At 42.1% G+C, this 22,581-nt stretch overlaps 1 protein-coding gene across 4 annotated transcripts; it reads left to right on the forward strand.

Annotated features, from left to right (window-relative positions):
• The first annotated feature begins 13 nt into the window (after positions 1-13).
• On the forward strand, positions 14-21,674 carry CEP85 (centrosomal protein 85). 4 transcript variants are annotated; one of them, XM_063140114.1, is made up of 14 exons: positions 14-96; positions 2,838-2,939; positions 3,571-3,690; positions 7,036-7,703; positions 8,580-8,713; positions 9,821-9,938; positions 10,636-10,821; positions 11,688-11,840; positions 12,776-12,930; positions 14,240-14,357; positions 16,068-16,118; positions 16,210-16,317; positions 17,855-18,080; positions 18,528-21,674. In XM_063140114.1, the coding sequence occupies exons 3-14, from the start codon at positions 3,639-3,641 to the stop codon at positions 18,689-18,691; spliced, it is 2,133 nt and encodes a 710-aa protein (XP_062996184.1). In that variant the 5' UTR covers positions 14-96; positions 2,838-2,939; positions 3,571-3,638; the 3' UTR covers positions 18,692-21,674. The 4 variants fall into 4 exon arrangements, with proteins under 4 accessions (XP_062996184.1, XP_062996185.1, XP_062996186.1 ...); XM_063140115.1 differs by lacking the exons at positions 14-96; positions 2,838-2,939; positions 3,571-3,690 and adding an exon at positions 6,545-6,704; XM_063140116.1 differs by lacking the exons at positions 14-96; positions 2,838-2,939; positions 3,571-3,690 and adding an exon at positions 6,545-6,661.
• Positions 21,675-22,581: the final 907 nt, after the last annotated feature.

A 22,581-nucleotide genomic window follows, 5' to 3' on the forward strand; every position in this document is an offset into this window, starting at 1 on the left:
GCTTACCCGAGTTACAGTGGGGCTGGTTTGTTTCGCCTCCGCGTCCCCTCAAGCGGCGGGACTGTCGCCCGCGGACCCCTCATTTGTGCTCCGGAGGTAATAAGGGTAATAACGACCCTCCCCCATTTTTAACTTTTCGCCCTGTAACTTTTCTCTCTCTCCTCCACCCCCGAACTAATGCTCTGACACAACCGCCCTTTGCCTTGGGGGGTGGGGTGAGCGTCAGTGAGGTGGGTTTTTTATTATTATTTTCTTCCCTCAAGTAGACTTAGTTTAGCTTTCAGTGCTCTCAAAGGATGGTGACAGCAAGGGGGGGGGGCGGCGGTGTCAGCCCACCAAAGTAACCCCAAACAGCTCTCCCTTCCGAACCCATTCCTGAAGCCCTGCGGTGACTCAGAGGAAAGGCGCTTTTCCAATACAAGCGACACGAATGGAGAAGATTAAAACCGAAAATCATGTGGAGGCTGACAATAAAGCTGCGCTAACTTGAAAACTTACAAGACGAAATCCTAAGCATGTCTGGATGGAAGGAAAAGTCCTACAACTTCCAGCATTCCCCTGGCAGCCTGGCTCTGGAGGGAATGCTGGGAGTTGCAGGACTTTCCTATCTAAAACATAGGATTATTATTATTATTATTATTTATTTATATAGCACCATCAATGTACATGGTGCTGTACAGAGTAAAACAGTAAATAGCAAGACTCTGCCGCATAGGCTTACAATCTAATAAAATCATAGTAAAACAATAAGGAGGGGAAGAGAATGCCAACAGGTACAGGGAAGGGTAAGCAGGCACAGGGTAGGGAAAAACTAACAGTAGAAAGTAACAGTAGAAGTCTGCACAACATCAAGTTTTAAAAGCTTTAGGAAAAAGAAAAGTTTTTAGTTGAGCTTTAAAAGCTGTGGTTGAACTTGTAGTTCTCAAATGTTCTGGAAGAGCGTTCCAGGCGTAAGGGGCAGCAGACGAAAATGGACGAAGCCGAGCAAGGGAAGTAGAGGCCCTTGGGCAGGCGAGAAACATGGCATCAGAGGAGCGAAGAGCACGAGCGGGGCAATAGTGTGAGATGAGAGAGGAGAGATAGGAAGGAGCTAGACCGTGAAAAGCTTTGAAGGTTATCAGGAGAAGTTTATATTGGATTCTGAAGTGAATTGGAAGCCAATGAAGAGATTTCAGAAGCGGAGTAACATGGTCGGAGCGGCGTGCTAAGAAGATGATCTTTGCGGCAGAGTGGTGAACAGAAACCAACGGGCTGATGTGAGAAGAAGGAAGGCCAGAGAGAAGAAGGTTGCAGTAGTCCAACCGTGAAATAACCAGTGCATGAACAAGCGTCTTGGCAGAAGAGACAGACAAAAATGATCGAATCCTGGCAATATTATACAGGAAAAATCGACAAGATTTAGCTACTGCCTCAATATGAGGAATAAAGGAGAGCGAGGAGTCGAAGATAAAGCCAAGGCTACGAGCTTCCTTGACCGGAGTAAGCGTAACATCATTGACAGTAAGAGAGAATGAGAGATGAGGAGAAGGTTTAGGAGGAAAAACAAGCAATTCAGTCTTTGCCATGTTAAGCTTCAAGCGACGATGATTACGCCCGAACTCCACAAAAAATTGATAAGAGTTTACCTCAGAAGTAAATTTAGGATTTAGGATGGGAACGTTACGGTGAAATAAACAGCTATTTCATTTTTTCAGAAATCTAAGACATGGGACAAAGATCCACCCCCACCGCCTTAAATTTCTTTTTCTCTGCCTCCTTTGATAACTTTTTTCTGGTAGTGCCATGGAGTATGCTGAGGATAACTTCAGATGCAGTTCCCAGCATGACTACTCAAGAAGTGATTCACATTGGCTCTGTTCGAAAGACACCTTAAACCACAGCTTTAACCATGGTGAAGAAGGCTTTTTGCTTTATTCACCGTAGTTAAAGCTGTGGCTTAAGGTGTCTTCTGAGCAGGACCATTGAGTTTAGTGGGATTTACTTCTCGGTAAGGGCGTGTAGGATTGCAGCCTCAATGTGGCACCTTCATATATCTGCCAGTGCACACATATATACATGTCCTCTCACACACATTTTGCCTATTGTGTCATAAGCTTTCATAGACTGCAATTAACTTCCCTAGATTCATCAAGTGTTTATCCTCAGTTGTCAGGCATATATGTTCTACAAATCTGCATGGTTAAGCAGCAGCAGCAGCAAACATGTCAACAGTGGGACCAAAAGCCATAAAATGTATGGGACAGCCCACTAAAAATAAATGCAGATTTTTCCTCTGTAAGTGTGTGTGTAGGAGAATGCTCTGCATCTGATGTTGTGATGCACATGACCTGTGTTGGCCATGTTTGCACAGAACAATAAGCCAGGATTCAGAAGAACTGGTTTATTGTGAACAAACTGTATACTATTGCGTACATCTTGTTAGCGCCTGCTTTGCTCCTCACTGCTAGAGCAACCACTAAACAAGCCAGGAAGTGTTTGTTTAGTGCATTTTCAGAAGCCAGGATTCATAAACCAAGAACCACTGCAGGTTTACATTTCTGACTTGTAAATGAGTTAACAATTCTGGTTAACTCATTTACAATGATGACCAAACATGAGATGACAGCATGAGATGACAGCAAACATGAGATGACAGCATGTCATCTCATGTTTGGATGACATGCTGAATTGTTCTTTGAAATCATGGCTTATTATTCAGAGCAAATACAGCCTGTGTGTATGCTATAGCAGCCTACACCTCAGGAATTGGGTTACTTGTCTCTTACTCAATAGGTTGGGGAAAGCTGCATTAGATGTGACTTGCATTTATCTAACCATAGCTTTTGTTGTTTGTCCAGGCTTGGCAAACCAGGATCCCAAACAAAAGATTCACTGTGGCTCCCAGACCAGCACTGACCCCTTTATTTGCATTTTAGACCTATTTAAGAACACAAAGCAATGTAAGTTTAACATGTTAAGAACATCTTTGCAATCCCAATGCTACGCACATTTACTGTTAAGTTTAATGGGACCTACACTCCAAGGCAGGTATAGGATTACATTCTTCAACATGCTAGAGCTAAGCCTTGTTTAAACACTTTCCCTCTTCCTAACATGTTGCTATTCAGAATTGTTTTTGCAGAGCCTGCTGAACACCTCACCTTTGTTTGTTATCCTTATTGCCATGATATTTAGACCATGTTTTTACTCTGCATCATCCATAGCTTCAGTTCCAGTGTGATGGACAGCAGTACAAATTGGTTGAGGCTCAATTTGTAACTTTAAATTGGGATTCATTTGCTACTCCAGCACTGCTTCTGAAATGCATCCAGAATGATTCACATCAGCAATTGCACATTGTGAGTGTATTCTGCTGATTGTGTGATTAACAGTAAATCTTACTTTGAAGTAACCATGGTTGAAGTTGATGCATATATAACTTTAACTATAGTGGTGGTGGGAGCTTTGCTGTAAAGGAGAGTTTGCATGTGCTCCTGTGACCTGTTCCCAGTCCTGTTTTTGAATTAACCTTAGTTTGGGAATTATTATGGGCATCATAAATCCTAACCATGTAACTCCCCCCCCCCTTAGAGTCCAATAAAGATTACAAGAGTAGTTCTTCGTTCTGAAGTTCCAGGCATTCTGGTCATAGATCAAGTATGGCTGCCTATGAGGGCACAATAATTGGGACCTCGTCAAACAGTACAGATGGTAAGTTTTTATTTTAAGTTTCTTAGTTCCTATACAGAATCTTTAAATTCTAGGTTAAATCCCTTTTTGTATCACTGCTCATTGTGTCAGATGAGACAGCAGAAGGGATGAGTCAGTGTTTGGGATTAGTAATGAACTAGATGTGGACCAATAAATTGAAGCACAATCCTGATAAGTCAGAGATGTTGATGGGTAGTTAGTCTGATCCATGACATGGTGTTGGCTCAATTCTGGATGGTGCTGGACTGCCCGTTAAGGATCAGGTTTTCAGGTTTGTGGTGCTGATCTAGCATTGTCTCGGGAGGCCTAAATGGCTCCTATGGCACACAGTGCCTTTTACTAGCTTAGGCTGATGCCATGACTCCTTCTTGACAGGGATAGCATTACCACATGATACATGCTTGGTAGCCTCCAGATTAGACTCATGTAGTGTGTTGTATGTGGGATTACTTCAGGAGTATTCAGAAGCCTTAATTCAGAACCTGCAAAACTGCTACCTTGGACTTGCTGGCGGAAGTTTTAAAACAACTCCACTGGCTTGTAATCTTGTTTCTGAGCACAATTCAAAGTGCTGGACATTACTATAAAACTCTAAATGTCGGGCCCTAAGTACCTGCAGGATTGCCAAACTGTTAAATTAATATTGGGGGCCTTTCTCTGAGTGTTCACACCTTCAGAAGTTAGGCAAGTGGTAACACCTTGTATATGGGATGCACTTCCCAGAGAGATTTTTCTGGAAACCCAAAATGTTGTCCTTTTTTGTGCCAGACAATGACTTTTCTATTAACCAGTGTATTAGCTGGCTGATTTTAATTGCTGATTTTGCCCTTCCCCTGGTTTTATCAAATTCTTGTGTCTGATATTATATTGTATTTAATCCTTAACAGTAATGTTTGCTTTTCTTTAAGCTTTTTAGCTGAAGAATAGCATGCCAAACACAGACATCCAAGAACTGGCTGTCTTATTCTCCCTTAAATTAATCACTAATTTTAGAAATTTCCCTCTTTTCCTGAGACTTTAATTTTTCAACCAAGGCAACAGAAAGGACCAAGTCATTGAAGTCCCTTTGAATTTAAATTGGTTCCTACTTCAAGTAGTTTCTAAGGTTAACATTGGCTACTGAGCCAGCTGCTTTTGAGACTTCCTGTGTGTAGGTAAAATAATCTGGGGGTGACTTTTGTGCAGGCAAGGAAATTGGACCATGTCCTTTAACGTCTCTCAACTGAGAGATTTTTTGCATATAGCATTTCCCTACACAGATATATACTAGTGTGTGTTGGTGATGGTAGGGAACATATGCCTATGTATACCATCATGGATGATGCTTATGCAAGTAACTATTTTGCTGTGTGTATCTGTAAACTCATTGGAAATTCAGTTAATTGATAGGGCTGCTACCAACAACTGGCTTTTTGTTAGGTCTACACACAACAAAATATACTTGCATGATTGTCACATATGACAATCTACATGGACTTTCTTTTCTTACACCCTAAGAAGCCTCCCCCATGGTTTTCTTTAGACACTTTAAAGCCCCATTGAACTCAATGGTACTTTCGAGTAAACACATAAGTTTGTGCTTTTAGAGTGTTAGACACGTCAGAGTGTTCAACCCTAATGTGCACTTAAAAGTTCTCTGGCACTTAGCCCCTTGCTAAAGAAGTGAGCATTCCCCCCACCATTGGTGTGGCAACTGTAGTCTTCACTGGGTTCCAAGTTCTAACTTGATGGCACTGACCTGGTAAGTAGAAAGGGTGTTATTCGCTTCCCGTGGGGGAAGTGATTCAGATGGGGGAAAGGGGGTAGCTTGCTCCATCTCTTCTTGGGTGCTATGGTGCCTTTTGCTTCTCTGCCATCGATACCTGCAGCTCTGCCTCTACTGTGCTTCCCTTCTTCGGTCTCCAACCACATTGTGGAAATGTTGCCATGCCTGCACCTAGGGCAAATGTCATATATGAAGAAGCCTTGAGTTATAGCTCTTCAGCAAGGTGAGAGGCCTGGCTGAGATGTGAATTTTTCTGGGCAGATATTTTCTGGGTATGTCCAGATGACTCTAATTTAGAGGCAGAATGCATATATCTACTTTTCCAGAGTGTCTTAAAAGGGCTGGAGGAAAGCTCCTTGAGTTCTATTAAGAAATGCTAGTAATTAAATGTGGGACTTCATAACATGCCAAGCCACAGACTTACACCTAGATACAGCTTTAGTAAATAAAGAGATTTGGCAATCACATTTTTAGCTCTAAGAGATGGCCTCTCCCTGTCATATGACCAGCTTTCTAAAACGTAAACAGCACTGTGTTGCCCTCCTATGCCCCCTCCTTGCATAATCAAACTGCAATTCCTGAAGGAGTTTTTGGCTGATCCATTCGTCTGTCATTTTTTATTGTATACTGGTAGTTTGTCTACAGATATTTAAACAAGCAATGTGTAGTGTCAGTTTCAGTGATAATCAAGCAGAGGCCCTGCATTCCTCCTTGTATCAGCATTCTGATATCAAAGACAGGTGGCAAACATTAGCTCATTGGCATGAAGCAGGAAAAAAAGCAATATTCCAGAGAAGCAAACTTTAAAACTATATTTTTACTGACTTTGTGCTGAGCAGGAATCTGAAATTCATGCAGTGGTATCCTAGTGTCTAGAAGGGAAGGAACATTGTTATAAAATTAGGTGCCTTGCTGCTCAGTTGAGCTGTTGTTTTTCCTGTATTGAAACCTGAGAGTTACTAAGAATAACTTCACACTTCCATCTAGTCAGATCTGGTACCTCTGCGTCACTATTTTCAGTATTCAGCTCTCTCTTATTCCATACAGTTGTTGGGGAGAACCAAACCTTATTTTTTGGAGGAGGTTAGTGCCAAACATGGCAGTAATTGCTTCAGTTTCCTAGGAAAGTGTTCCAGTCTTCTGCTTCTTTGAGGTAGCTGTCAACTTTGCTTGACGTGTCTGGCAATAAATGAGAGTTGCAATGCTGTGAGTTGGGAATATAATCAAGAGCTTAACTCCTGGTTCCTGAGTAAGTTCCAGCATTTTCTAAAGCCAACTTCAGGGTTTATTTTTGAGTAGCTAGAAAGCTACACTTCTGTTACAAGATCTTATTTGGTCAAATTAAGTTAGTCTAGATACATATTTGGATACTTGTTGTGAGTAGATGCTGTTACTTTCTATGCTAGAAAAGTTAACTACCCTTTTTATAGGAATATGGCATTTCCTTTCTATTGTAAGCAATAGTTCAATTAAATCATGCGTTTCCTCAATGCAGGGTGTACAAAAGCTAAATGGGAAAGCTAAATATCAGCTGTATGCAATGTTTTGTTTCTAATTCCCTGGTTGTTTTACTTCGCTAGCATTCTGCAGTTCCAGTGACGGTTCTTCATTTCAACCCATCAAAACCCAAGTAGCCATCCCTACAGCTCATGTTATGCCTTCCATGCTGGATAGATCTCCTTGCTCAGTGGGGAAATCAAGCACACCTCGGACCACCCTGGCTTCCTCCCTGCCAATCTCTTCAGGTGACACAGAAGGGATGATGTTTAGCCATGATCCTGAATCTCTGAGACACTCTCAAGTGTTCCACAGGAGCCCTCCTCATCTGTATCAGACTTCAGTGGAAAATGGTTGTGATCAATCAGTGTTCCTTACTTCTGATCAAACAAGTGTGGAGCATGCTCAGAAACCCGTCAGGCTGGCTGCTGAACTCACGTTTAACCAATCTGCTTTTCTAGATAGGCAGTCCACTGGTCCTTGGTCCCAGCTCCAAATGTGCACTCCAGATATCGGTGCTGCTGCCCTAGAAAAAGAACCATGCAAAGTGTTGCTAGATGCTAAACCAACAACAGAGGCCAATAGAGTCTGTGAAAAGTTTAGTCCTGCTAGTATGTATTCCAGCCCCACAGGTGCTCAGTCTCAGATGTGGAAGCAGGAAGCTTGCACTCTACATCCGCAGGAGAATTGTGCACTCAGTGCCTGGAAACAACACTTGGATCGTGTTCGGCTACAACTGGAGCAGATGCAGGTAGAAGGCCTTTATAAAACAATCTGTTTTAAGTTTTTTTGTGTGTGTACATATATAGACAGCAGCTTTAAAACTGTAATAAAACTTTTAGCCATTATACAAAGTTTGAATATTAACTGGGTATTCTGCTTCACTTTCCCCCTTATATATATACACATATAACTAGTTCGTTCTATTTTTAACAGTAGATGTTTCCCCTCTAAACTGTTTTCTGCCACAATCCCTTGGGCAGGGGCTAGATATAAATGGAAATAAATGTACAGTTGCTGGTGACTAATGTTGTTGCATATAATTTCCGCCTCTTGTGTGGCTATCTTAACTAATGCTTAGTGAGAAGAAATCTGCTAACCATTCGAATTATCTGTGTTTATGGTGCTTTAGTTTACAGGGCTTTAAAGAGAGACATGCAGGTTTTCAAGGCGGAGTTATGTGCTAAAGGGGCAACAGGAGATTGTGGGCAGTGAGAATTCCTGTATTTGTCACATGTCACTTGTAATGAGTTAGGGATTCCTCCAACCTGCTTGTTCATGTGTTGTTTTTCTAAATATTGCTGCTGTGTATCATTAATTATAATTCTGATAAGTAAGAATTAGCAGAATGAGTGTGGCTCGTTTTGCTTTTAGTCTTGCCATAAAATCCAATGTCTTCAGGTAATTTTTGTTGAGTCACTTCAGTCAGATGTTTTCCTATGACACACACTGATCTAAACTTATTCTGCCGAGAGCTATTTTTCCATAGCATTTAGATGTGGGTCTGAAATAAGCTATATATAAAGTGAGCCTTCTGTGTATTAGCACATAGAGAATACAGAAAACAAAATAGCCTGTGTGATATTGAACCTCATGCCCTGTCTCTGTCTGAACCTCATGATTCCAGCTGCAAAATAAAACCGCTTGCTACCATCCCTTTGTGAACAACACTTTACTGCACACTCTTGATCCAGGCCAATGGGTTGGTATCGTGAATGCAAATGAGAACCTGCTCAGAGAGAAAGAAATTCTCATTGACAGGTAAGAAGCAGAACAACAGGAATATGTTGTAGGTTTCTGTAGCAACTAACAATCTTGAGACGGTACTTTATGTTAGCAGAAATACTAACTTTGCAATCCTGAGCACTATTACAAGAGAGGAAGCCTCATTGAACACATTTGGTTGAACCTATGGGTAAACATGGTTGGGCTTGTGCGGTAAGTTTAAGAACATAAGAGCCCTGCTGGATCAGACCAAGGGTCCATCTAGTCCAGCATTATGTTCACACAGTGGCCAACCAGCTGTTGACCAGGAACCCACAAGCAGGACACAAGTGCAACAGCACCCTCCCACCCATGTTCCACAGCAACTGATATACATAGTCTTACTGCCTCTGCTACTGGAGGTAGCGCATCGCTATCAGGACTAGTAGACATTCATAGTATTTTCCTCCAGGAATTTATCTACCCCCCTTTAAGTTTCATTTTCAGAACCTAATTGAATAGTTCTGGATGCCATGACCCAAATAGGTCAATACTCTTGAGTTGTATCTGCTGTGCCAAAGCTATAGGTTTAGTGGGGAAATAATCATCTTTCTTGAAAAGGTTTTTGAAAGGTTTTTTCTTCCCACCTTTACTGATAGCAGTAGAAAAATGCTTAAGTGGGTTTGTGTGGCCTGTTCTAGTTATGTTGAGACTCAGTCTGGGATAGTGAAGCTTTCTATTGTAGAGCTACATGCAGATGTGGTTTCTCTCTAGTGCTTTTAGGGTGCAGTCCTATGCATGTTTAGACAGAAGTCTTACAGCTTACAATATTCCCCAGCCAACCATGCTGGCTGGCTGTGCTGGGAATCGAAGGACTGTTTTTTGTCTTTACATATATAGGATTGCCCGCTTAATTGGCTTTTAATAGCTAAATAGAGCAGAATAACAGAAGAGGATAGCCTCCCTCTGTTAGTTTCCCCCTTCCGTTATTTTTCCTACGCCTGCATTGATTCCTGTCTTTAGATTTATGAACAGACTTAAGTAAACACTTTAAAACATCTTACAGAAAATCCCTTCAGCTAAAGTACACTTTCTGCCTTGACTTCTGATTGTCTGATTTTGTGAATGTTTAAACATGAATTTTGTGATTATTCTTATTTGAAGGCAGAGACAGCACATTTCCCAGCTGGAGCAGAAAGTACGAGAAAGTGAGCTGCAAGTCCACAGTGCCCTTTTTGGCCATCCTACTCCTTATGGAGACATGTGCCTGCTCAGAATGCAGGTAAACATCAGCACCTCATCATTGGTGTGGCTTGGCTTTTCTGCTGGAAGACTGAGGAATAGTACTGGTTTGGAGGAGGCAGGGATGGGGGAAAAGTCATACTACTCAGCTGCCACTTCAGGGATTTTTAAACACCTAATCCAACACTATTGACTACAGCCTTGTAAACAAAAGTGACGGGCCTGCCAGGGGCTGGCAGGAAAAGGATGGAAAGCTTTATCCCTAATGCAGCATCCCACTGCTTTTCTATGCTGGTCACAAAGGGAAGGGGCTTCCCTCCTTCCAGCAGCATGCTTGGTTCTATACTGGGCTTAGAAGAGGGACAGGGCACTCTATCCCTTCTCCAGCAGCCCACTCACTTGCCTGCCTGCATTTCCTTGTCACCTATACCAGAGTAGTGCTTAAGGGCATAATCCTATGTGCATGTTTAGACAGAAAAAAGTCCTAAAAGCGTCTAAACATCAGCCTTAAAGCTGATGGAAGGTACTATTGTTTGATGGGTATGTAACAGCCACATCCTATTATGATGGTTATTATTATTATTATTATTATTATTATTATTATTATTATTGCTGCTGCTGCTGCTGCTGTGACTGAGTTAGAGAATTCTGGCTGCTTCTCTGGGGGTGCAATCCTTGGTCTGGGTTTTAGGAGACACTTTGGATCTATTGTGATGCTGATCAGGTTGATTTTGCAGGAATTGCAGCGTGAGAACATATTCTTACGGGCTCAGTTTACTGAAAAAACAGAGTTGCTCACTAAAGAAAAGATTGAATTGGAGAGGAAACTGGCTGCTGCAGAAGCGGGTGTGAAACAGGTCCAGGAGGCTCACAAGGAGACAAATCAGAAGCATACAGTGGAGCTGAAGAAGCAAGAAGAAAGGGTAGGTGATCTTTGTTAACACTTGAGGGATCTCCCAGTTTCCATTAAAAATCCTTGACTAGAGAAGGAAAACGTGCCTTTTTGCCCACAGAGGGTATATGCAGAATGTTTTGCTTCAGTGAACACTGCAGGTAGTAACGAGTAACTACTACAGAGTACTTGAGGCAGCATACCTGGTTCCCTCTACAGAGGAGCAACTATGGAATTCTCACCTACATTTGGAGGTAAGGCAAGAGCACAACTGCTACTTGCACCTGATTTCATACTGAAGGGTTCAGTGGGGATCTTTGTGTTAATACTTGGCTCTTCTAGCATCTATGTGTAGAGCCATCACACACGTTATGCTTGCTGATTGATGTAATACAGCATCGCTGTGAGAAATAATGGTTTTGTGCTGAAGTTTCTAAATTGGGAATTGAATAAGGTAGGGAAAGGGACCGAAAGCTGAGGGCATCCAAGATTTTTCCAAAGTCATTGCACCAGAACTAGGCTGGGTTTCTCTGACTATTGGAATCCCTCAGTTTTTCAATATAAAGCTGAATCTCAACTCCGCTTGTAAAATATATGGCACTCTTCATCTACGTGTCTCAAGAGGAATGACATTTTTTCTTTAGCTGACATGACGTGCCCTAGAGTCAAGTTGTTTCTGTTGTGCAGCCTAGAGGGGGATGAACCTGCCCCATATGATAATCTTATATTTTGAAGTACTGTACTTGCATGGAATCTCTAACTGATATTTAATTTGTTGCTCATAAGCACAAAGAGCATTTGCCACTCAGCTTCACGCATTTAAGCCTGACGCATGTACTTTCCTGTTGTGTGAAAAGTACTGGTTTACAAAAGCCCAAACATGTATTGTTTGTGCAGGTAAAGGCAAGAGACAAGCACATTGAGCATCTGAAAAAGAAATGCCAAAAAGAATCTGAGCAGAATCGTGAGAAACAGCAAAGAATTGAGACTCTGGAGCGCTATGTTGCTGACCTCCCAATGTTAGAAGACCATCGGAAACAAAATCAGCAGGTAGAGTAGTATCTCCTAGATACAGCTGGATTTGAAGAACAGTTGGACAGGTCTTTGCCCTCAGCTGTGCGTGTACGTGGTTGACCAAAATGGCAAGCTGTTCTGTTAGAAAGGGAAAGACTCTGATCTAGGACTTCAATAAAATAAAACTGCAAATATTGTAATGCTTTTATACAGTGTTATCGATGCAACCATACTAAGAATATTGTGTACAGTTCTGGACTACACCTCAAAAAAGATGTTGTAGAGAGTTAGAAGGTGTAGTAAAAGGCAAACAACGTGATCAAGCAATGCCCCTATAAGGAAAGGTTACAACATTTGGGGTTATTTAACTCAGGAAAAAGGCAAGTAGGCGGGGTGGGGTGGGGTGGGTGAGGGGAGAATATGATAGAGATGTGTAAAATCAAGCATGGGTTGAAGAAACTGGATATGAAGAAGTTCTCTCCCATAATACTAGAATTTCGAGTCATCCAATGAAGCCGAATGGTGGGAGATTCAGAATAGATAAAAGAAATATTTGTTTACAGAATGCATAGTTAAACTATGGATTTATCTTCCACAAGATGTAGTGATGGGCACCAACTTGGATGGTTTCACGAATTTATGGAGGATAAGCCTGTCAATGTCTACTAGTTATGGCTATATATTACCTCCAGTATTAGAGACAGCATGCTTCTCAGTACTGGTTACTGGGGAGCACAAGCACAAGTATTGCAAAGTCCTTTTTTGGGCTTCCTATAGGAACCTGGTTGGCCACTGTGAGAACAGAATGCTGGACTAGACAAGCCTTTGGTCTGATCCAGTATGGTTCTTATGTTATGTTCAAATTGCTTGGAATTGTAGAATGAGATGTAGTAGTTGCTACCTTTTTATGTATGCACACTGCTAGAAGGAATTCTGTTGGTTCTAAAGCGTGCTCTCTCCCTACTTCCTAGTTAAAGGATTCTCAGCAGGCAACTACAGCTTTGCACGAAACAGTGACTGTTCTTGAGAGGGAACTTGGAGATGTCCGTGCCAATTGCAGAGAGAAGGAGCTGCAGCTGGAAATGCAGAAACACAAAGAAGTGGAACTGCTTTCTACTGTACGCAGGTAATGCTCCCTGGAAATGAAAGCAGAGAAGTTGAGTGGAATGCAGGAATATCGTCTTCTAGTATGTTCTGAAAATCTAACATTGTATTGTGTTTGTGGCAGTGAAGCCTTCCTACAAACAGCATGCACCTCAGAGATTGGGGGGGGGGGGAGAGTGATAGCACATGGTTCAAGAAGGAGGTGGGGTTGTTATGGAGAGGTGTCTTTGGCAGGAGAGAGTAAACCTATGGAAGGCTGTGTAGAGAGGGGGAAAGATCTTATTAAGCTACCTTGAATGCCAAGTGTAGCAAAAAATAAACTGGGCTTGGGGGGTCAAAGTCATGGTTTGGGAGAGAGAAGGTGCTGGAGAGAGAGAGAGAAGCAACAGGCAGCATTGGGGAGGAGATCAGGGGAGGTGTATATATGTGGATATTAGACAAAATGTTGGCTATAAACCTGTAGTCTTGCATTGCTTTTCTGCCTAAATCTCAAAGTAATTTTCAACCATAAAAGGTCCTCTTGTTTTCCAGTTTAGAAAGTGGTGAACATTCTGTCTTAGAAACCAGAAATGCTCATTTGACACAGGGAGTGGGCCTGCTTTTAAGACTTGTAACTGTTAAACTTAATGTGATGGTAACTGTCTTGTTCAATCTGCCCAGTTGAGCAAGATAGAGCAGAGTATGTATGAGTGACCAGCATAGCCCTTTCACACTTAGGGGTCTGTGTGTGACTGCTTCTTCCTGCTCATGGCTTTCTGTGTACTTTTCTCCTTGACTGGGTGCCCTTTCTTGGAAGATATTTATTTATATACACATTCTATTCTTCATATTCTTGTAAAGCATCTTACAAGTAACATGCATTGGGATCCTTTCCAGAGGATAGTTGGTCATAGATGGCTCTGTGGAGGTGGGGGGGGGGGGTAAGGGGGGCAGCCCAGCTGGAACAGGCTCCAAAGTTGTCTTTGCTTGCTTGCCTGCTTCCCACCCTCTCTCTCTTGGAATATAATGAATGAGTTAAGGAAACTTGCCTTGCTACTTAAGTCTGACTGTGAAATTCTTCCTGCATTGGGAGAACAGTAGGGAAGAACCAGCAGACCTATTTGGCCATTATCATGACTATACAGAGAAAAACAGTTGTCTCCTTAACAAATGTGGTCGGGATTGAAGAATTTCACACAAGGTGCTTTTTCCTTTTTTTTCAATTTAACAAGGCTTAGCTTTGAAGTGGCATAGTTTTTCGAATTTGCTCCAGAATTGCTATTGTGACGCCCACCTTCAAAGGGTGAGGTTGTTGAGGTCATTCCATTTAGTGGTGGCATCCTATTTCTCAGTTTGCAAGACAAGGTGCAGTGTGGGAAGACGTCCGCATCAGAAGACTATGCCCAAGTCATAGAGAGAGAGAAACGAGAAAAGGATTCTATGCAGAAGGAACGTGATCTCCTCAGAAAGGTAATGACTACAAGATGGAAGGGGACTCTTGTTCTGTACTACAGTGGTGGCCAAAATTGTGGAAACTTTTTGAAATTGTCATGTTTTGCAACTTTGCATGCTTATAGAAAATGTTCTGTTTCATGAAATTCAAACGTTTATCAATTGAAAGAGAATTTAATGCTGAATTCAATACAAAAAACATAATGCAAATATCTGCAGTAAAAAAAAAGCTATGCTTACTTTAGTCTAAAAACAAACACAGGTGTGATTGAGTGAAGAAGCGGATTGGAATGGCAAACCCTACTGGCCTATCACAGTCCTTGTTCTGAGGACCAATCACATGGCAGTAGCTATGATACATCATGTTTCAAGTTGGGGAAAGTCAGTTTTGCTGTTTGTTCTGTAACTGAAGCGCAACTGGAGATTGGGTGAATATTTGAAGTATTTCTCAAATTAAAAGTGTACGTACGTACATCGTAAATAGAGCCATGGCACCAAAGTAAAGAGTTGATTGGACACCCAGGAAAAGAAGCAGGATTGTTGTATTACGTGAATCAGGTCTTTCAATTGATATATAAACATTTGAATTTCGTGAAACAGAACATTTTCTATAAGCATGCAAAGTTGCAAAACATGAAAATTTCAAGAAGTGTCCACAATTTTGGCCACCACTGTAATTAGAACTTCTGTCCTGCTTTTCCTATCTTACTCCAAGCATTCCAACGAAGCATATTAGTTCTAGATTTGCGCAGAGCAAAATTCAGAATCGTCTAGAACTAGGTGATAATATTTTAGGGAGGGGGCCTGGCCCCAGCCCTCATGATTTCTGCTCAAGGGGCATAGTTTCCATATTCCCACTCAGTTCCTAAAAGAGTGCTGCAGCGGAAGCATTTGACTGAGAGCAGGTGATAATGACATCGGAGGGAGGGAGGGAGGGAGGGCAGGTTTTGTGACTGTTTAGATGACTACCTGAAGAACCACAGTTACAGGTAGGCAACCTAGTTGGGTATTGGCTTGTTCATCATGAAGATCTATATTGGGGAAGATAACATGCGGCCTGCAGCTGAATGCAGCTCTTGATGGCAGTTTGTGCAGGGGCCCTGTGTTGACCCTGTCACCAAAGCTACAGCCACTACCTCTTCTCAATCCCATCCCCTCCCTCAGCATAACCGCAGCCTGAAAACTGCCACAGAAAGAACAGCTGCCACTCTTGACTCATCTCCTCCCCCTGCCCTATCACCGTGAAAAGTACCAAAAGCTCAGTGTCCATTTCCCGTAAGAGACACACTGGTGAATGCTCTCACTGGTGCCAGGGGTATCGGTGGTTATGCTGCTGCTTTGAGTGACCGCCACAGAACAGAGTTTTCAAAATAAGTGGCAGAATAGATGAATGGGGAGGGTGAAGGTTACAAAAAGACATGAAGATAAAAAGGGGGAAAACCGGGCAATAAAAGGTAAAATGTGTACATGCAAGATCCCCAGCGTGCCCACCCAACACCCCCATGCAGCCCACCCCTGATCTACATGCTTGGCAATTGTAACACTTCCTGCAAGTATGGTTCTGAGCTAGCGCTGCATTGCTGTGAACTCTCCAGACCTCTGCAATCGATCATCACAATAGAGCAAATGTACATGCGTGTGCCTTGTGTTCAAGCTTTTTTGGAAGCAAAAGTACATCTGGATGATAGCAATATGTGGGGCTGTTTTGATCACTTTGCTCATTTTCAGATTGTGGATAATCAGAAAAAGAAAATAGATCAGTTATCTTCACAAGTAAAGGTGAGTTTCTTGTTAATGGGTTGGATTTAGGGTTCATGCGCCAATACCCGGTAGTATAAACTGAGCTTGTCTCTTTGTATTTGTATTCCAGGATCTGAAGGAACAAATAGCTCAGGAGGAGGGCACAGGCCAAGCTCTGAAAGCAGAAGCATTGAGACAGGAGAGTGCCCTGCAGCAGCTGCGTGTAGCTGTGAAAGAGGTACTCTTCCTTTTAAATGTCTATATCGATTAGAAATTACCATCCAAACTATCATGCAGTAGGACCTTTCATGTCCGTTTATCTTTGCAGAACTCCCTGATAGCCTAGTGAGTCTGTTTCCTGCAATTCAAATATGTAGTCTTATTTGAAGCCTCCTTCCTCTGGTTAGTTGTAGCTCTGCTTTGTTGAACCGATTTATTAATTGTGCTTGGTGTTCTTGCAGATTCTTGGCCCTACTAGAGCTGATTCACATGAACTTCTTAGCACGTCAGGATGTGGCCTGCTGTGCTTTGCATGAGCATTGCATTTGCTGCAAATTACCTTCCTGGTTTCCATCACTGGGTGGCATAGAAAACATCCTGCAATGAAAGGCGCCTGAGTGGAGATGCACCTGATGCAACTGGATGGCTGCTTCGACACAGCTCAGGCAGTTGTGATAGGCATCATAATCCACATCCTGACTTGTCCTCCTGCTCTGACTAGCTTTTGTTTTTGTGTTAGGGTGCTAAAATCCGTTCTGTGCTGAAAGGTGTCTGGGTAAATTGCACACAATTACAGGTTAAACCCAAGAAACCTGAGGGGAGAAACTCTATATATGAGGCAGCCTTAAAAGGGTTGAACTTTGTACACTGCCCAACTGAGAACAAGTTAGAATCCTTAAAAGCTAAGGTAGTCAAAGACTTGCCATGGTGCAGATCAGTCTACGTAGAATCCTTTGACTCTCCAAAGGTGACATCTGAGGCTCATTAGATAAGAATATTCCAGGTGATCTTACTCTCTCTAATACAATTTGGTTTTGTCTATGACCCAGTTAACTTTGGGGGTTTTAACCCCTGAACAATGCACAATGTTCAGGTTCACACGTCACAATAACAACTTACAAACAGGGCGATTGTAGCTTGTTAATTGTAAGTGGAAGTGAAGGCCAAAGGCAGCTTGCTCACTCCTGCTCACTCCCACCAATTTGTGAGTTAAGTAACCCACGATTTGGCAGAGGTGAATGGGAGTGTGGGCGCTGCCTTAAGTAACCTACAAATTGGCATTACACATGAACTAAGTCATTGTCTTTAGTTCTGACAATTCCTGAACACATTCTAAATTAACTATAGGGCCTTAGTATTTGATCTCCATCCGGGTGCAGACAAATTTGAGACTGTGAAGGAGAAATCTCTAAATTGGAATGACTCCTCTGAGAAATGTCTACATAAAACCAACTTCCTGTGAAGTAGCATTATTATTCCTGTAGGTGAGAGGTATGGTAATCTGAAGCACGTAGCTTCAGTTGCAAGAAACTAGTATCAAGTAGCCCAGGATCTAATATTTCTTTTCTTCACTACGGCATTTTTTTGTAGCATTTAGATCACACAATGGTCTCAGATTTTATAAGGCAGCAGTAGAAAGTGGATTCTCCTGCCAATCTGTAGGCTCCCAAATGTGGGCGTGAAATGTGATACTGTAGAGCTGCAGCTTCTCACTAGGGGGCAACGGTAATCCAGGCATTGGTCTCTAAGACTCCAGCTTTTGTGTCTGTCTTTAGCTATCTGCACAGAATCAGGAACTGATGGAGAAAAGCCTGACTCTTCAGGAGCACCTCCGACAGATAGAGCCAGCTCAGCTACTGTCTGATGAGACGGCCCGCCTTACCCAAGAGCTGCATAATGAGTTGGCCAGCTGCCTGCAGGACTTGCAGTCTGTCTATAGTGTTGTAACCCAAAGGGCTCAAGGAAAGGATCCCAACTTGTCTTTACTGTTGGGGATTCACAGTAAGTAAATCTGAGGGGGGAGGGGTTTTAGTAGCCAGTAGTGGATGAAGTTTCTGCTTTTCTGGTGTTTTGAAGAGGCAAAGCATTGGCTTTCCTCATGTTTTAATAGTTAGTTGGTTTAGGGGTTAGAGGGAATGGTGTGCTGAAGAAATCTTGAAATCCTTTGCTGTGGTTCAATATTTGCCTTTTGCAGAATTTAGAGACAGAGTTGTGTGATAGAATTGCTGGGCCACTGCCATTCTGCACTTCCTCCTCTAGTTTCCGAACCATTTGGAGAAGGTGCCCAACTGTATTCACAAGGGACACCTAGAAATGTACTTTTCTTTTTAAAGGGAAGTAGCAGGTTTCTAGCATGCAACTTATATGGCTTACATGCAACTCAGACACGAATGTTTTGTGTGTCAAGTGCTCCTATGGTTAAAACTCTGATTTTGCCTGACTTCACAGCTGTGCATTGCTCAGTTAAAGAAAAGGAAGACTTGCTGAGACCAGACATGCTAGCAAAGAAGTTGGACAATGTGAAACAGCTGCACAAAGAGATTGAGGATTTGCGGACTGCTATTTCTGATAGATATGCACAGGATATGGGTGATAACTGCATCACGCAGTGAAGACAAAGACGGAACCTGAGGACTAAGATTCCATATCGATGAGAGCTGCTATGGGCTGGGGTTTTCAGAAATTCCTTAATATATTATCTTCTGTGGTGGTGCCAGGTGGAGCCTTTTCCCATAATGGAATAATTGTTTCTCTGGCCAGGAAGCATCTTGGAGGGAAATGTTTGCTTGGCACGCACTTCCCTTTTATTTGCTAGATCTGAGCAAGCTACTAAATAGTTGGCCCTTCTGGACATGGGTCTTAAAAACTGACATATGTGTAGTTTTAGGGCTACTTCCTGCTGGTTGTTGCATTCTAGGAGCTATAGATTTTCTTCAGCCAAGTGTCTGCAATCATGTGGGGAAATGTGTGAGCAGAGCAGTACGTGGTTACAGCCAGCAGTCATTTCTGTAATTTACAGCAGCACTTTTTCCAGACACTGCAATCATGGAAATTATTGTGACAGTTTGAGCAAGAAGATACATGTGCAATTGTGGGCATGTGCATAGCTGAGGCGGGGCTATAGTAGCACGAGTGGGAAAGAACGGAATTGGATTGGGTAAAGATGTTCCAAAGTAAGTGTGAACGACGACGAAAGGTCTGTGTTGGCAGCACTCTGTAATGGAGAGGTTTGATCTGAAATTCTTTTTGAGTTCTCTGAAGTGTTCTTTCTGGTTCCTTTCTGAACCGGAAGCAAGAATGTTATACTGAAGTTTTCAAAGGTCCACAAAAAGCCTTTCTATCTTTGTAAGCCTGTGACGGTTCTCCACATGTCTAATTGCAGTGGTGGGGGGTGGGGGTGGGGGTGGTAAAGGATATGACCTGCACTAGTGAAATGGATGTTTCCAGTGTCAGTGCACCCATAAGGACTATATCAGCCTTCCCCAACCTGCACCCTCCAGATGTTTTGGACTATGAATTGCAGCATTCTTGACCATTGACCATGCTGGCTGGGGTTGATGGGATTTGAAGTCTATAACATCTGGAGGACACCTGATTGGGGAAGGGTGGGTTGAATGTTCCCCTGCAGATGCACTTTGTAAACAAGCCTTCCCTAACCTGGTGCTCTCTAGATGTCATGGGCTTCAAATCCTATCAGCCCCAGCCAGTATGGCCAATGGTCAGAAATCCTGAAAGTTTCAGCCCAAAACTTCTGCAGGGCACCAAGTTGGGGGAGACTGTTTTACACTATATTTTTGTAATGTTTTTTTTTTTTTTACCAAGTACTAGTTTGACATTCTAAATTGTGTGGATTTTCACACTGAAACGCCTTAATTCTTTCTAGAAATAAAGTCTGAAAGATCATCTGCATTCTTATAGGTGTGTGCCTGCACTGCAGCACTTGATCGATGCTTCATGATTACCCCCAACTCCTTGAGTAGCTTATGACACTCTCTATTCTTCATGTGGATCTGATTCATTGATTTCCATGAAACAGTGAGATAATAGAAGTTCAGTGGTTAGTCATTAAGACTTAGGGCACTATGTATTGAGATAGGGGTGGGGGGAAGTCCTACAACTCTCAGCATTCTCCAGCCAATGTGGCTGATTGGGGAATGCTGGGAGTTGTAGGCCTCTTTTCTGTCTAGACCTGCGTAGAATTACAGCCTAAGTGGATCTATGCATCCTTTCCCACGAGTTATAGAATGTAGATGGGGGATGAGTTCTTGAACGTTCCACCTGTATTCAAAACAAAATCTCTCCATCTTTAACATTAGGACCTTGACAAGAAAGCTTTTCAAGGCCTCTTTCTTTGATGTACCAACTTTCTATAAATAGGAGGTTCTAGTATGATACAAATTTGAATCAGGTAGTTCTTCACTCCCATACAGTTATGTCAATATGGCAATGTGTGAACATAACTTTAGGTATATGAATACACATGCAATTACCAACTCAAGCAGTTTACTGTAAATTGACAATGAGCATTTGTTACCTGCATCGCTCCATCCTGCCACTCCTTTCTCCCCACATGGATGAAATTGCAAAACTCCTTTCAAAAATCTGTGTCTCAACATGCATTTGTATGTATCTGAATAACATCCCAGCAGCAATACCTTGTTATGAATATTTTGTTAAAGTACTTCCCACTTGAATACCTTTCGTCTGATCTATAGTCTTGAACATGAAAAACTCCTGAATAACTTAGTTTAAGGAAAGAAATTAGAATGAGCTAAACCGAAGAAACTTGGTAGGTAGTTTCCGTTTAGGTGTGCAATGTGTTGGTGTCCTTTCAGCCTTCGATGCAGAAAGGCAAGTGACCATGCACTGAACCTGCAGAAAGTTGTGGGGGACAGGACACAAGCAGCCTCAAAGGCTAAAATCTGTTTCCAGAACAGACGATGCGGAAACGGAACTTTTCTTGGCAAGTTAGTGACTAATTTCCGGATGGAATCATCTTAAGCACGTGGGGGGGGGGGGGGAGGAATGCAATTAGAGGCACAGCTGTACTATCATTGTAGGGCTTAGTGTTGGAAGTGCTAAATCAACCCTTCCCTCCCGAGCACCTGGTATGAGCATGAGAGGATGGTCTCAAATGGGAATATCCAACTTCCATATTCTGGTATTCACCAAGGAAGATGGCTTGCTGAATTCAGCCTATTGCCCAAAAGTACCTTATCCAAGAGTGCCGCATTTCTGAAAGTTTAATAGAAATGTGGCATTTGTGTAACTTTCTTCCCTTCGAGAGCTTCTTCTCTCCTCAGGCGCTGTTTACAAAATTCACCCTACTTCTTTAGGAAAGCCTCAACTTTATGACTCCAGGCAAGTGGAGGGAGTAGTTACTTTGTTCTCATGGCATTTGGCAGAACTTGTTTGCTAATGGAAGACATGCATGTCTCTGCACCGGGGGGGACACCAAATCTCAGGCCTATAATTTTAATATCTGAGTCATTCATTTTGTCTTTGCTTGTACCCAAAGAGAACTTGTTCTGCCTGAGTATTTGTTACTTAGTATTTTTGGTTATAAAATAAAGTGGGTTTTCTTCTTTTGAAAAATGTGCCATTAAAACAAAAGGACTGATTTATTGCTTTTCACTCCAGCGTCCTTTGCTGACCATACACAGGCTTTGCCCTGGTTTGACAGCCTTCCATTTCACCATCAAGAATCCACTTCCCCAACTGAGCACTCTGTTTTAATTTTGCTTTTAAGTTTTGTTCTATTAATACCTCCTTTTAGCCAAAGCATTCTAGACTATTTACAATATAACTCCAAACAATAAAAAGTGCCAGAAAAAATTCTGGAGCTGCTTTTATTTCAGAAATTGTTCCAGTAAAGTTTTTAAGCTAACCCACATGTATGTAGAAAACTAAGAATTTACAGCCTTAATTGTATTTTCAGCTAGTCAAATTTTGCACTAAGGAAACCAAAAGTAATGTGGAAAGCTTACAAATTGCCTGATTTCTCAAGAATTTGGTCTTCATTTTACAGGAGGCAGAAAGATTCCCCCTCAATGGAATCTTTACTGTTACCCTGCATCTTTGCTCATAATAGGATTAGAAACTAGGATTCTTGGTAGTGCCAACAATATTATGAAGCAAGTACTAGTAACTGTAGGTGGCATTTTGTTGCTGAAATTTAACCTTTGACTGTGCAGTTCTCCGATATGCAGTGGTGGTAAGTAGGGAGTACGATTTTATCTTAGTTAAATTGACAAAAACATAACTGAACTATTAAATATGTATTTGAGCTTTTTAAACAAAATTCTAAAGCAAACTGGATTGGAACTGAACTTGGTCATAGTGAATAGTCCCATTGGAATCGATGGTCCTTGGCCCACTCTAACTATGACTTAAGTATGAATCCAACCCTTTGTTTTTAGATAATGTGGTGTAGCATCATTGTGAAGGAGGCATTTCCTCTTTTCTCTCTCAAATCAGGAATGCCTCCACAATAATGCATGCC

Source organism: Elgaria multicarinata, chromosome 13, assembly GCF_023053635.1.
Source record: "Elgaria multicarinata webbii isolate HBS135686 ecotype San Diego chromosome 13, rElgMul1.1.pri, whole genome shotgun sequence".
Lineage (NCBI taxonomy): Eukaryota > Metazoa > Chordata > Lepidosauria > Squamata > Anguidae > Elgaria > Elgaria multicarinata.

Excerpts from the sequence above, each read along its gene's own strand:
- CEP85 (XM_063140114.1), top strand. The coding sequence starts at position 3,639 with ATGGCTGCCTATGAGGGCACAATAATTGGGACCTCGTCAAACAGTACA. Across the intron at positions 7,704-8,579 it reads TACAACTGGAGCAGATGCAG|CTGCAAAATAAAACCGCTTG; the intron begins GTAGAAGGCCTT and ends TCATGATTCCAG. Across the intron at positions 8,714-9,820 it reads AAAGAAATTCTCATTGACAG|GCAGAGACAGCACATTTCCC; the intron begins GTAAGAAGCAGA and ends TCTTATTTGAAG.